The sequence below is a fragment of the Salvelinus sp. IW2-2015 genome, linkage group LG23 (genome assembly GCF_002910315.2).
Source record: "Salvelinus sp. IW2-2015 linkage group LG23, ASM291031v2, whole genome shotgun sequence".
Taxonomy (NCBI): Eukaryota; Metazoa; Chordata; class Actinopteri; order Salmoniformes; family Salmonidae; genus Salvelinus; species Salvelinus sp. IW2-2015.
The window spans coordinates 11,060,983-11,076,270 of NC_036863.1; the positions used below are offsets into that span (position 1 = coordinate 11,060,983).

Sequence of the window (15,288 nt, forward strand, 5' to 3'; positions counted from 1 at the left end):
ATACTAGTGCTGATTTTAAAATCTTTATTATTTTTTCCAAAGCTCTTTTCCCTCTATCATTTCGACTCATTTCACAACCTAAATATATTTAAGCAAACATGATATACAGTTGAAGTCGGAAGTTTACATACACTTAGGTTGGAGTCATTAAAACTTGTTTTTCAACCACTCCACAAATGTCTTGTTAACAAACTATAGTTTTTGCAAGTCGGTTAGGACATCTACTTTGTGCATGACACAAGTAATTTTTCAAACAATTGTTTACAGACAGATTATTTCACTTATAATTCACTGTATCACAATTCCAGTTGGTCAGAAGTTTACATACATAGTTGACTGTGCCTTAAAACAGCTTGGGAAATTCCCGAAAATTATGTCATGGCTTTAGAAGCTTCTGATAGGCTAATTGACATAATTTGAGTCAATTGGAGGTGTACCTGTGGATGTATTTCAAGGCCTACCTTCAAACTCAGTGCCTCTTTGCTTGACATCATGGGAAAATCAAAATAAATCAGCCAAGACCTCAGGAAAAAAATTGTAGACCTCGGCAAGTCTGGTTCATCCTTGGGAGCAATTTCCAAACTCCTGAAGGTACCACGTTCATCTGTACAAACAATAGTACGCAAGTAGAAACACCATGGGACCACGCAGCCATCATACCGTGTTCTGTCTCCTAGAGATGAACGTACTTTGGTGCGAAAAGTGCAAATCAATCCCAGAACAACAGCAAAGGACCTTGTGAAGATGCTGGAGGAAACAGGTACAAAGTATCTATATCCACAGTAAAATGAGTCCTATATCGACATAGCTACTGCTCCAAAACCACCATTAAAAAGCCAGACTACGGTTTGCAACTGCACATGGGGACAAAGATCGTACTTTTTGGAGGAATGTCCTCTGGTCTGATGAAACAAAAATAGAACTGTTTGGCCATAATGACCGTCGTTATGTTTGGAGGAAAAAGGGGGAGGCTTGCAAGCTGAAGAACACCCTCCCAACCGTGAAGCACGAGGGTGGCAGCATCATGTTGTGAGGGTGCTTTGCTGCAGGAGGGACTGGTGCACTTCACAAAATAGATGGCATCATGAGGCAGGAAAATTATGTGGATATATTGAAGAAACATCTCAAGACATCAGTCAGGAAGTTAAAGCTTGGTTGCAAATGGGTCTTCCAAATGGACAWTGACCCCAAGCATACTTCCAAAGTTGTGGCAAAATGGCTTAAGGACAACGAAGTCAAGGATTCTGAAAAAAAAGCCCTGACCTCAATCCTATAGAACATTTGTGGACAGAACTGAAAAAGCGTGTGCGAGCAAGGAGGCCTACAAACCTGACTCAGTTACACCAGCTCTGTCAGGAGGAATGGGCCAAAATTCACCCAACTTATTGTGGGAAGCTTGTGGAAGGTTACCCAAAACGTTTGACCCAAGTTAAACAATTTAAAGGCAATGCTACCAAATACTAACTGAGTGTATGTAAACGTTTGACCCACTGGGAATGTGATGAAAGAAATAAAAGCTGAAATAAATCTTTCTGACATTTCACATTCTTTAAATAAAGTGGTGATCCTAACTGACCTAAGACAGGGAATTTTTACTAGGATTAAATGTCAGGAATTGTGAAAATCTGAGTTTAAATGTATTTGGCTTATGTGTATGTAAACTTCCGACTTCAACTGTATAAAAATACAAACAGTAGGCAACATCATTATTTAGATTGCTGTCTGGCATTTTAATATATACACCTTCGCACATTTATTCTCACACCTGAACTCCTGATGAATATCAAAGTAAATGGCCAAATTAACCGCACTGTAAACATACATCGGCAGTTAAATTCAATCCAACTCATACAGCTGCATAGGCTACATAGTGGCATACAGACATACTGTATCTTATTTTCTGGTGGTCAAATTAAATTAGCAATGATTTGGATTTTACTGTAAAATACCAGGTAGACCCTGTTTAGGTCATATTGATCCAGTTTTTTTCTGAGTAAGCCACTTGTGCGTGGGCAGTAGTTTAACAGTTGCTGCGTCAACATATTCTAACGGCAGGTTTAACAGAATCCGTCCCTGACTCTGATGTTTCTATTATTATTTTTTGCTTCCAATAGTTTTACTCTTATAGATAATGTAGGCTCAAATTCAGTTTGTGCTGCATATGACCTCAGAGGTGCCCTAAACTGATGCAATAAATATTGATTATGACATTTCACATTTGATTCCAAATGCATAGAGTTTCTCAATAGAATTTTAAAAGGTCTTCACGTGTGTCTGCTGGTTTGTATCTATTTCTGTTTCCATTCATTGACATCATAGTTTTAGTTCTCTTCCACAACAGGCAGGCTTTCTCAGTGGTGATAGGACGTAGGGTTCCATGTGCGATACCACGACCTGTAACGCAAAGATAACAGGTTCATCTCTCATCTGTACAATACCATGTTGCCAATACAGTGTTAGACTAATCTTTTGTGTATCTCCCAAATGGCACCCTATTCCCCATGTAGTGCACTACTTTTGTCCAGGGCCCATAGGGCTCGTGTGAAAAGTAGTGCACTATATAGGTAATGTGGTGCCATTTGGGATATAGACACTGTTCACATGTCCTTGGCTGTGGTGAGCAAGTGTCCCTTACCCTGGTGAGCTGAAGGACTGGTTGACCTGAGAGGTCAGAGCAGCGGAGCCAGACCGGAGTGTTCCAGGCGAAGGCCCACGACTAGGACTATTGGGAGAGGAACTCGATGACACTAGAGCACAGAAGAATACACTCAATTTAACATGCACACTGATTTCACAAGAAAGCTTGAAACTTCATACAGTGAGTTTCATATGGAGGAAGGTTTTATAGGTTTGATTTCTCACACTGTGTCGATTTCACAGAAAATGTCTCTATGCCATTTACTTTTTCTTAAATACAGGTCTTAAGTACTACAGACTATATGAAGTAGTCTTAAATACAGATCTTAAGTACTACAGACTATGTGAAATAGTCTTAAATACAGGTCTTAAGTACTACAGACTATATGGAGTAGTCTTAAATACAGGTTTTAAGTACTACAGACTATGTGGAGTAGTCTTAAATACAGATTATCAAGTACATATGGTTACACTTGCCTCCTGAAGCAGGAGGGCTGTATGATCTGGACGTGGATGCCTGAAACAACAGTTACATGATGGCTGGTGAGACAAAACACAAGACAATGTACTGAAAATGTGTTGTAGCGTAACTATGCATTACTATCACACTACTCTTTCATTACACAACTCTTATCAATGAACATTTGAAAATATACTTTCAATCTGACTTGAAAATAGAGAGCTACTGTACATATTCAGAGCTGGCCATTTCATCATCAGGAAGAAACATGCGGAATTTAACCCAAAACGTTATAACTGAGAGATTTAAGGCTAACCATTCTGGAGTTGAAGTTGTGTGATTTCATTGGTGAGGTGGACACGGGGCAGTAGATCCTCTTCTGCTTCTGTCTGCGGTTACAGAACCACACCCGCACCACCTCCTTCTCCATAGACAGCTGCTCTGAGATCAGCATGATCTCCTCCGAGTTAGGCTTGGGGTTCTGAATAGGAATATTGGTATTAGGTGGTATAAGCATGCATGAGGCTTTATAATGTCTTGTAATAAGGCATATAATATGCAGCTGCTCTGAAATCAGTGTGATCTCCTCCGAGATGGGCTTGGGGTTCTAAAAAGAAACGTTGGTAGCTAACACTGTAAAGCCTGCAGACATAATGCTTATTACTTGTTATAAGCATGCATGAGCCTTTATAATGTCTTAAAATAAGCCATATCATATGTGTCAGCATTGCAACTAACTCAAAATGGCTGCTATGTAGTCACTCAAGTGTCACAACAATGTGCATTATGGTGGATTGTTTTGCTCCCTGGAAAGCATGGAAAAGTGCTTTTAAATACGACTTATATCAACAGTTCCAAAATTATTTTCAGCATTTATGATTGGAAATGCAGGGGACAATATTAAAGGACAGACAGAGTTAACTCACGTCAAGGAAGCGTTTCTCCAGGGTGAGCTTTATGTTGGTTTCGATGCTTGTCCTCTTTTTTCTTTTCCTTCCATAGCCTTCCATCAGGGGGGGTAGAGAGACAGCATTGCTCATAGAGTCAGAGGGGCAATTCTCTGATTTGGAAAGAGCATGAACATGATTTACCAACGTACATTTCCTCTAAAATACATTTCCAGCCAATATAGCAAAATAAATATCCTCTTGACATAGAAATAGTGTGTAAAGACATGCAATGGCACATGATGTAAATGACTGAGAAATACCAAACCATCTACAAAATATACACAGTGTACAAAACATTAGGAACACCTGCTCTTTCCATGACATAGACTGACCGACCAAGTTAATCCAGGTGAAAGCTATGATCCCTTATTGATGTCACCTGTTAAATCCACATCAATCAGTGCAGATGAATGAGATGAGAGAGGTTAAATAATGATTTTAAAGCTTTGAGACAATTGAGACATGGATTATGTATGCATACCATTCAGAGGGTGAATGGGCAAGACAAAATATTAAAGTGCCTTTGAACGGGGTATGGTAGTAGGTGTCAGGCACACAGGTTTGAGTGTGTCAAGAACTGCATCGCTGCTGGGTTTTTCATGCTCAACAGTTTCCCATGTGTATCAAGAATGGTCCACCACCCAAAGGACATACAGCCAACTGACACAACTGTGGGAAGCATTGGAGTCAACATGGGCCAGCATCCCTGTGAAATGCTTTCGACACCTTGTACAGTCTATGCCCCAACGAATTGAGGCTGTTCTGAGGGCAAAAGCGGAGGTGCAACTCAATACTAGGAAGGTGTTACTAATGTTTGGTATACTCAGTGTATTGTTATACTGTATAGTACCTGCGTCACTCAGCCACTTCTCAAGTAGAGGCTTCAGCTTGCACATGTTCTTGAAGCTTAGGTTGAGGGCCTCGAAGCGGGAGATGGTGGTCTGGCTGAAGTCATTCCCATACAGCTTCCCCATAGCCAGGCCTACATCACCCTGATACACACACAGTGAACACATTTGAATCTGTTTACGGCAAACTTTCAAATTATAATCTCGTTTCAATCTACATCATGAATTCAATACCTGTATTACATTATTAATCTCCTTCAAGTGTGTTGACTACAGAAATGTTAAGTCACTTCACTCCTGCCTTTGCGCTATGTGTGTTTCAACAGTTAAATGATATCAGAATGAGCAAATACACCAAGTACAGAAGATAGGTGGCATATCAGTAATCAGAGCCAGTGGCGGTAGCTTCAAGGTTAGAGAGGCGTGCCAGTAACTGAAGGGTTGCCATTTCAAATCCCAGGACTGACAGGAAAATATCTGGTGGGATTGAGAATCACAATAATAGGTGCCATATATTGCCATTGTGCAAGACATTTAACCCCTAACCTGTTCAAGGGGCGCTGTTCTGTGGCATCTAGACACTTTTGTTAGTGTATCAGTATTTGTGGTGTCTGGGGGGTTGGGAAAAAACATAAAACGGCAGAAAGATAAAGTTGTATTGTATTTTGAGCCAGTGGCCCTCTGTACCTGGGTAAAGCCCAGTTTGATGCGTCTCTGTTTGAAGGCCTTGGCAAACTGTTCCAGCTCCTCCAGGTCACTGGCCTCGTCCTGCTGGGGGGGCCCCATGTGTTTGGGGACCTGCAGGTGGGACATGTCCAGGTGGCTTTCCATGGACGACGACGTCAGGCCCGACCGACTCATGGCCTTTAGGGAACACAGTGGTGAGGAGGAATACTGTTAAATGGGTGATGAAAGTAATTGTGTTTTTATGTTTAGCCATGTGAAAAAATTAGCAGTGTTAGAAACCTTGTTCATGCAGAAATGGAATATGTTTGTGTCTTATGCAAATTTCTCTCTTCATAATTCCTCATATTAATGTATTTGACTGATGTCATTGAAAGTTCTATGATAAATCCTTATCCCTCTCATGGTCTGTCCTGTAAAGGGTTAATTCTGTTATAAAGTTCAAGGACCCGGATGCATGACCTGTAGTGTTGCCCTATTGTCTTCTCAGTAAACATGATAACTTTACTTACATTTCTCTGCCTCATACATACAGCTAATCATGTCAACTGGTGTAAGAAGTGGGATTTTTACCTGAGGTGTCAATGCTAACCCAGGCTGGTGTTGGAGGAGGCCTGACTGGCTCTGGGTGGGAAAGCTGAGGAGGTTCTGCTGCAGAAGTGCTACACGGGGGGGGAAAAAGACTAATTAATACAATTTGTTTAGAGAAGTATCATAGATATTGTAACTTTCACACTTCCCACATTTTTCAGAAATCCTGTTTGAAGGATTCCCAGTTGGAGGATTCTCTCCCTGCTTATTCTCTCCTGATTTCGGGAGTCCTCAAACTGGTGTAGTCTGTGACTTTTGGGAAAGTTTCCAGAATATTACAACCCTTTCATTTGATTGTTCATGTGTACCTTGGTGCCCCGTGTGTTGTGTCTGTGAGAGGAGGAAGGAGGATGGAGGTGAGAGGTGGTGAGAGCCTGGCATAAGCACCAACTGCTGCATGGTGTGTAGGGAGGAGAGCTCCTGTTGAAACAACAGAAATACAATCTTAGATTTTTCATTTATTTAACCTTTATTTATCCAGGTGAGTTGTTGAGATACAATCTCTTTCGCAGGAGAGACCTGGATCTAAACCAAAAAACAACCATCCAAATGCTCTCATTACAGAATGACAGTTTTCTCCCATTCTTAGAAAATGATAAATAATTATAGCTTGGCATGACATTAAACATGGGGCCAGGGGCTGTACATATCAAACACATTAGGGTAGGAGTGCTGATCTAGGATCAGGTCCCCCCCATTCATATAATCATATTAATTATTAACTTAAAGGCCTCTATATTAAGGCAGAAGATGAGTGACCTACCCCTGATAGCTGGCCACCAGATATTGGGGCTCCTTGTGTCAGGTGACATGTCTTGTGTGATAAGACAGAATGAGGAGAGTCATTGAGGACCTCTGTCTTGATCTGGAAACCAATCACATCACAATATTACTCACTTTTCTATTCCTACTTTTTGATGTTGCAATTGTCTTTCGAAGAATAACAGTACATAAACACGGTCTTGTCGTTTTCACTGGAAATGTGGATATCAATTGTGTGTGACCAATTGACATAGAACAACCAGGCTGACATTTGGTCTATCTTGTCATCAACAGTATCAATGTTATTCCAACTCCGATCCTCCAGTACCCCCAACAGCCCAACTCCAGTCCTCCAGTACCCCCAACAGCCCAACTCCAGTCCTCCAGTACCCCCAACAGCCCAACTCCAGTCCTCCAGTACCCCCAACAGCCCATCTCCAGTCCTCCAGTACCCCCAACAGCCCAACTCCAGTCCTCCAGTTATCCCAACAGCCCATCTCCAGTCCTCCAGTACCCCCAACAGCCCAACTCCAGTCCTCCAGTCCCTCCAACAGCACACATTTTTGTTGTAGCCCCGAACAAACACACCTGATTTAATTAATTGAGGGCTTGATGATTAGTTGACGAGTTTAATCAGGAGCTACAATAAAAATGCATACTGTTAGGGGTACTTGAGGACTGGAGTTGGGAAACTGTGTGTGTGCGCGTGTGTGTGTGCGTATGTGTGCTCCTTGACCGGTTGGGTTAGGCTGCAGGACTTGTTAAACAAGATACAAACTCTGATAAACACCCTCCCCTCAGGCAGTGTAGTATGCAAATAACCCCCAGGACTAAAACAATAAACCTCCCTTTAACAATCTCCCACTGCCAAATGGATAGACATAGTTTAGGAATAACTAAACTAAGATAATAGGTTTTAATAATAGGTGGACATTTTGAGGTATATAAAGAGTGGTGTGAAAAAATTATCTTAGTGGAACTGTCCAGCACACTTACAATAAGTGGTACTGAGTTCATGTAATATGACACTAGATGTTCTTATTACAGGATTTCCACAGACTAGAGTACATGACTTTCAGTATTGATAGACATCACAATCAATATTTCTGTTACACGTACAAGACCAATCTTATTTACAATGACGGCCTACCCCCAGCCATACCCTAAACCGGAAGACGCTGGGCCAATTGTGCGTCGCCCTATGGGACTCCCAATCACGGCCGGTTGTGACACATTCTGCAATCGAACCAGGGTCTGTAGTGACGCCTCTAGCACTGCGATGCAGCGCGTTAGACCGCTGTGCCACAAGGGAGCCCATGTGGTATGAAGTAAAAACCATTAAAAAATATATATAAAATAAATGATAAACATAGTTTTCCTGTAATGTCCTACTATGTATTCTCTAAGATTTTGTTCTTAACTGACTTGCCTAATTAAATAAAGATTAAATTAAAAATTAAAAAAGTTGTTCACAGTTCAATTCATTGGATAATCTGAAGTTAAAATTACATGTGTATTCTATACTCACTTGTCTGGTGAAGTCAATTCCATTTTGTTCATTGTCTGTAGGAGAAAGTAAATATAAATGATTAAACAGTCATAAATTACAATGTCATACCTATCCCCAAGCATATTAGGGCCACATTGTGGTTTTCTGTTTATTAGAATAGGCCTACACCTGAAGTAGCGCTCTGGATAACATTATGGAGGATTTTTGATAATTAAGATACAAAACTCAATAATAGGCAAATTGCTAACACTTTATAATAACTTTCATGAATAAGGCATAAATGCTTGTAAATGTTTATAAATAGTTGCTAAATTATCATACATTTTATAAATTATTATAAATTGTAATGCTCATAATACTTATAATTGTTAATACATGTTTACAAATGATGTAATAGTTTATGCATTTTATTTCACGAAAGTTATTATGAAGTGTTACAGACAAACCACATATCGAGACGCCATGCCCACTGAAACTGAGAAGCCCTTGTGCCTCACAAGTGTGTCCTCAATTTGTAGGATAAAAATACACAAGATGTAGTTTATTTAGACAGTTTCTTGGCACTGACCATATATATCCTCATCAGGGATATAGTGTAAAAAAATCCAACACAGCCATATGGATGATTCACCACCATATGGAGTGAATGATTACAAATGTTATGATCACATGAACCCTTTTAAGATACTGGCACCCTCCCTACAACACAACGATGCCATACGAGACAGAGAGTTCAAAGGTCTGCTGTGTCAGGTAATCTTCCCTCATTTGAATTTCAAATAGGACCTCTGGGAGTTTGTGGCGAGTGATGTTCCTGCTCGACCCACAGTATGGAAATCTCCCCCCCACCCCCAGGCCAAACTTCCAGTATGGAAATTATGGTGCCATGCAAATCAGCTGCGTAGCCTTGACAACCTTTTCAGGCCTTTCCATTGTAATGTTTACAGACCCCCAGGTGCACTACACATTGACTAACTCTAAACCCAGTACAATAATGGAACTGGGATAGCATTGGCAACACAGGATAGAACAAAACTTTGAACAATATGTATACTGTATTATTATTATTGTACTATCGTATTATACAGAATTGTCTGGCAGCATCCAAGTCCCCTTATGTCAGTTCAATCTCATTTTAACATCGGAAGGCTGGGGTTGATCACGTTCTGCATTCGGTCCCTTCGCAACTTCGCAATAATTAATTCCCTTGTAATTCTAAAAGCGTTGATAAAAAGTGTCTTCTGATTTTGTTTCCCGTAATATACAGTAGCATGGTTGATAATGGTCCAGGATCGGGAGACAGACGCAGAAGGATCGGGAGACAGACGCAGAAGGATCGGGAGACAGACGCAGAAGGATCGGGAGACAGACGCAGAAGGATCGGGAGACAGACGCAGGAATGCGTAATAGGGTTTTTATTTACCCAAATTACTGCGTGTCACGTAAAGGTGGACGGGCACGGGGACGAAGACCAAACAAACACTATATAAAACACAGGGTTGAAACCCAAACAAAAGAGCGAGGAGTACCTCGAATAAATAACCAACAGACATTGTAACAATAATCAACAGAACAATGGTAAACCAAGGACACACTTATACAATTATGAATCACTGGGAATAGTGGTCAGGTGTGCGTAATGAAAGTTCCGGAGGGATCCGTGACAGTACCCCCGCTGACGCGCTGCATTAGCAGCGCAATGACTCGAGGACGATCACAGGAACGCAGTGCGGGTCGTTCAGGACCTGATGAAACTGCCAAAGTTGCGTTGTCGTCGGACGGGCCAGTTGCCACTGCCAAAGTTGTGTGAGCGTAGGTTGGACCAGTAGCAGTGGTGTCGGACGGACCGGTTGTGGCGGCGCCGGACGGACCAGTAGCAGCGTCGTCAGACGGGCCATTCCCGCTGTCTTCCTTAATGGTCGATTATTCTGTCACGCTGGTATAAAGGGTCGGGAGACAGGCGCAGGAATGCGTAATTGTTTTTTTTATTTCATGTAGTTCTATGTACTTTTGTGTGGCTATAATTTTTTTATGGACCGTATATGGCGCTCCATCGCTCTTTTTGCATGAAGTGTATAAGGCCCTTTAGAGCCTTAGACCAGCCCAGGCCACTGCCTGCATTATTCTAACCTTTATCCCGAAGAGACCATTAACCTTTAGTGGCTCTCTGGATAGTGCTTTCAAACGTGCATTTGATTTGCACAGCAGCATATTCTAGATGACCAGAATAGTCTGTCTGGTTGCATGCTCTTGATGACTACTCAGACAGGTTTTCAGTCTAAACTGAACGGATCATGCCAAGGGACTGCCAGTTTCTGAGTCAAGTGTCAACACCTTCCATCAAGGATACACTGCTATGGAAATCAAATGCACCTCAGAGCGATATCTGGAAAGCCACTTTCTGCAAATAATCATTATAATTATACAATAAAAATATATTGATAACTCAGCAAATAGACTCTTAATTCAGTTTCTGGAAAGAATGTCTTCAAAAGATTAAGGTTGTAATATATCATACAATATCAATTGGCTTAGGGGACATCTTCTCAAAGGGCCAATTTTTTTATTTAACCTTTATTTACCTAGGCAAGTCAGTTAAGAACAAATTCTTATTTACAATGACGGCCTACCAGAGCTAAACCCGGACGACACTGGGCCAATTGTGCATCGCCCAATGGGACTCCCAATCACGGTCAGTTGTGACACCTCTAGCACTGAGATGCAGTGCCTTAGACCGCCGCGCCACTTGGGAACATATACAGAACTCTCTTTCTGACCTATATTTCATGCAGACCTTTCATTCACTTTTCAATTAGGGAGTCAAGTTGTTAGTTTAATTTTGGTTAATTTGTGTTGAAAATAACACACTAAAACAATGAACTGCAAGCTGTGTGAAAAGATGCATGATATCATTGCTGTCAGGGTAAAATTATTGTGATAATTTCCTCTCTGACCTGATGGTCTTGCATCGTGTTGTGGCTATTAGTGTTAGATTATATGAAATCATATCTGGTGTGATCGTTAGTAGGATCCTTTGAGGTGAAATTGATTGAACATAAAAGGTTAAGGCACCTGCTGCTGCACTCTGACTTGAAGTTTACTCAACTCTGGGGCAGGAAAGTTCTACTAACATTAATTCCTACATTTGCCAAAGTTTTAATTCAGAATGTTTTCAAATTCTCCCAATTTTAAGTCCAGCCAACTTGGACATGTAACGTATTTGGACTTTTTCCCAAGTTGTATGTTTTACAGTGATTTGCTTGAATGATAGCTGAGGCAAATGCATGATGGAACTTTAAAAGCCTATTTTGTCAGATTTTGACAAAAAAATTAAAACTTCCATACACTATGCTGCTCTATCTGAATCCAAGTTCCACATTTTCATTTAGTTTGTTCTGTATTTTACCACCTCATCCATGTCACCTGGGGCTGTGGCAACTTCTCTGCAAACAGCTTGAGGTACACACATTACATCCTGGTAGAGCCGCCAACCAACAGAATCAACACATCCAGTTCTAGAAACACTTTCAGAAACACTTATTCCAGTTGTTGTTGGGGGGAGATGTTGGCTGTTGATAAGGTACTTTCAATCAGAAAGATTATACAGAGAAATAGTCATTCACTATTCACACTGTGGTAATCAACACACCCTAATGGCCCACTTATCAGCAAAGGACTGTACAAGAAATGTTGAGACACATTTACAGTGTTATTGATAAATACAGCCTGTAGCAATCAAAACAAATGTCCAGACACACCATAACTTCAGAAATAAGCTTTCCGAAATAATAAACAACCATAGCAATGTGAAACTGTCAGCCTGGAGGCTCCACATACTCTTGCATCCAAAATCCATGACAACATTTGGAGTAAGAAAAGCACACACACTAAAACATTTCCTGTCAACAATTAGTGTATAATATTCAATGTTATTGGGGGTGTTCTGTTTCAGTAAATGTGTCTGTTTCAGTTAATCATTTCAATTAAAAAAGCAAAATTAGCTATTTTTCAGTGCAAATCTGTATGTAAGTATGCACCACAGATCCAGGGATACTAAGCACACAATGATTCCTCAGAGATATTATGTAATTAAAAAGTAATAAATAATAACAAAATCATATTGTGCTACTAAAAGCTATCAAATAAAGAAATGTTGAAATGAAATGTTTGTAGGGTAATCTTAACATAAGAATAAGCAGAAATGTCTTTCTGTAAGTTTATTTTGTTTTTAACACCACTATCACCAAGAAATACATTTAGCAGGTGCGATGGAGGCGAAAAGTAAACATAATTTTCCAAGATATATGTCATCATAATTTCTTCTGATATGCCTGACAAGAGATAACGACAAACTGACAAATTAAAAGTAGACATTGAAAGGTGAAACATCCTTACCTGCTTGTTCATGGTGAGCCTCTGAGTGTTCCACCCCGTCTGTGCTCATCTTAATATCTGTAAATGATAAATACTGCTGATTTTCCTAAAGGACTGTAACTTCACTGGGACAATGCAGCACTCAGCTCTACCAGTAAAATGATCTTGAGGTTATTCTAATGCGGCGTACTTTCAAATTTTCTCCCACATGTGATTGCTGTTATAATATTCATAAGTTGGAGGGTATCCCCATTCAGTATTCAGCACAGTTGCTCCAGCTCTCCTCCCTATCTGAACTCAGTCAAAACCAGATGGATCAAGTCAACAGACACTCACAAAGTTTGGTGAAATGGCTTAACATTTTTTACTTTATATTACATTGAATATAAGAATTTAAAATGTGAACAGGTAATTTATAAATGTTTTATTTAAAAAATATATATATAAATTACTTACCTGGATTTAACAATTGTTCCACTCACCGGTATAGATAGCACTATGTGAATATGTCCCCTTTGTCTCTAAAAAGATGCTGGTATTGGGATGGAAATGTATAATATCTACTAGTGGTCATCTGCATTTACCTAAGTGGGTTAGTGGAGGAAAATGCACCTTTTTCAGTACCCCACACAGGCAGATAGAGAGTCATTTGCATAAGTCTCTCGGTGTGTCCTATCCAGTCTCGTTTTTTTTTGCATAAAACAACAATGGGTTGACTGCGAACTTAGAAAAGTTGCTTTTCAGTGTATGTGTTTGTATAAAGAGATGAATAAGCGGACAGCATGTTGCGATAATAACTTAGCATCAAATCAGGACAAATTGTGGAGAGAATAATAAGCTTTACATCATAGTTATTTGTTACTGTGGAACAAGATTGAAATCTACCAATGGGCAGACAAAATGGGCAGACCGCCAAAATGGGAACAATACTTTATAGTACCTTTCATGAATCAGCTTTATTTAATAATCAATACATTTGTATTTCATTATTTGTAAACATTTATAAACATGTGCATTTACAAGCATTACAATTCATAAGCATTTATAACATTTTATTAATGTATAAACCATGATGACAGGTTTGGTTCAAGTGCATTCTCATCTGTTTCTATTCACTATAAAACATTGTGCTAGCATGTTTTGAGATGATGCAACAACCTCAGGTCTGTCTGCCTGAATGACATCTAAGCATAAAGAAAAGAAGGCACACAAAGACCTTTATGCAAATGAAGTTGATCAAACTTAAGACACTTAAAGATAATATTTATGTCCAGAGGGAGAATGGCACAGATGACTGAGTAAACAGCTGATACTTCTCTCTGTGGTTGGCTTGTTGAAACAGCATCTTCAACTGTCTTTCATGCCATTGGATACGCTCCTTCACATGCACATACCATAGGCGAATTTACCATATATGGCAAATTCCAAAATTAAATAAATAAATAAAAGCCTATTTCGGCACACCCAATAATTACGATTGAAAAGTTAAACTTTCTATGATAGAAAGACAAGTGATGCAAAATGTATTATTTAGGCTAATATATTCTTGTTGTCCACTTCAAGTTCATAGACACTGATCAAACAACAATATTGTTAGGAAACAGGAAGTACGTTTTTAGGGCACAGGTAGACAGTACTAACATGCAACAATTTCAGCGATTTTACCGAGTTACAGTTGATATAAGGAAATCAGTCAATTTAAATAAATTCATTAGGTCCTAATCTATGGATTTCACATGACTGGGAAGGGGTGCAGCCATGGGTGGGCCTGTGAGAGCATAGGCGCACCCACTTGGGAGGGGAAGAAATTCGTTTTTCTATATGTGGACCACAAAATGTAAATCTGGTCAAATGGTGCTTTTCATCAGCTGTCCGGGTGGCTGGTAGCGGATGATCCTGCACGTGAAGAAGCCGGATGTGGAGGTCCTGGAGGCAAGCACTAGGCAGAATAAATGATTGGTTTCCTCAGTGCCTATGTGGTCCAGTTTTTATAGCCACACATAGGTCAGAGTCGGCGTGGGTTTGAATCCAGCCCACTGCCCTTTGACTCATAGATGTCTATTTTTGACGCATTAATTCTACGTGGTTACAGGGCTAAAACAGAAACAACTCAAAGGTTTACAGTTTAGGCATTAATTCCAAGTACTTTACACCACTGGCGCAGCCATGGGTGGGCCTGGGAGTGCACTTGGGAGCCCGACCCACCCACTGGGGAGCCAGGCCCAGCCAATCAGAATTAGTTTTCCCCCACAAAATTACTTCTATGTGTGGACCACACATGTGGTTGTAGGCAAATCTGGCCAAATGGTGTTTTTAATCAAACTGCTAGATATTAAATGTTTGTTTAAGTCAGTTTAAAAGCATAGTTTATATTTAACTGAGTTACAGGCTAAAGCTATTCTATAGCTGATAACTCTCCGAAATGTAGTTAGTCAGGCAACCTTCAGTCCAGTCATCACCAGAGGGCAGTCA

General features: G+C 40.2%; 1 protein-coding gene across 2 annotated transcripts; it reads right to left on the minus strand.

The window, feature by feature from the left end:
- Window positions 1-1,703: 1,703 nt before the first annotated feature.
- On the minus strand, window positions 1,704-13,436 carry LOC111950103 (POU domain, class 2, transcription factor 3-like). 2 transcript variants are annotated; one of them, XM_023967461.1, is made up of 13 exons: window positions 13,299-13,436; window positions 12,838-12,894; window positions 8,461-8,495; window positions 6,934-7,035; window positions 6,479-6,590; window positions 6,153-6,241; window positions 5,583-5,759; window positions 4,898-5,039; window positions 4,024-4,157; window positions 3,414-3,578; window positions 3,115-3,154; window positions 2,636-2,747; window positions 1,704-2,394 (listed from the first exon to the last, which is right to left on the minus strand). In XM_023967461.1, exons 2-13 carry the CDS (start codon window positions 12,884-12,886, stop codon window positions 2,352-2,354), a joined length of 1,200 nt encoding a protein of 399 aa, XP_023823229.1. In that variant the 5' UTR covers window positions 12,887-12,894; window positions 13,299-13,436; the 3' UTR covers window positions 1,704-2,351. The 2 variants fall into 2 exon arrangements, with proteins under 2 accessions (XP_023823229.1, XP_023823228.1); XM_023967460.1 differs by having other exon boundaries at window positions 13,273-13,436.
- Between the last annotated feature and the right edge of the window lie 1,852 nt (window positions 13,437-15,288).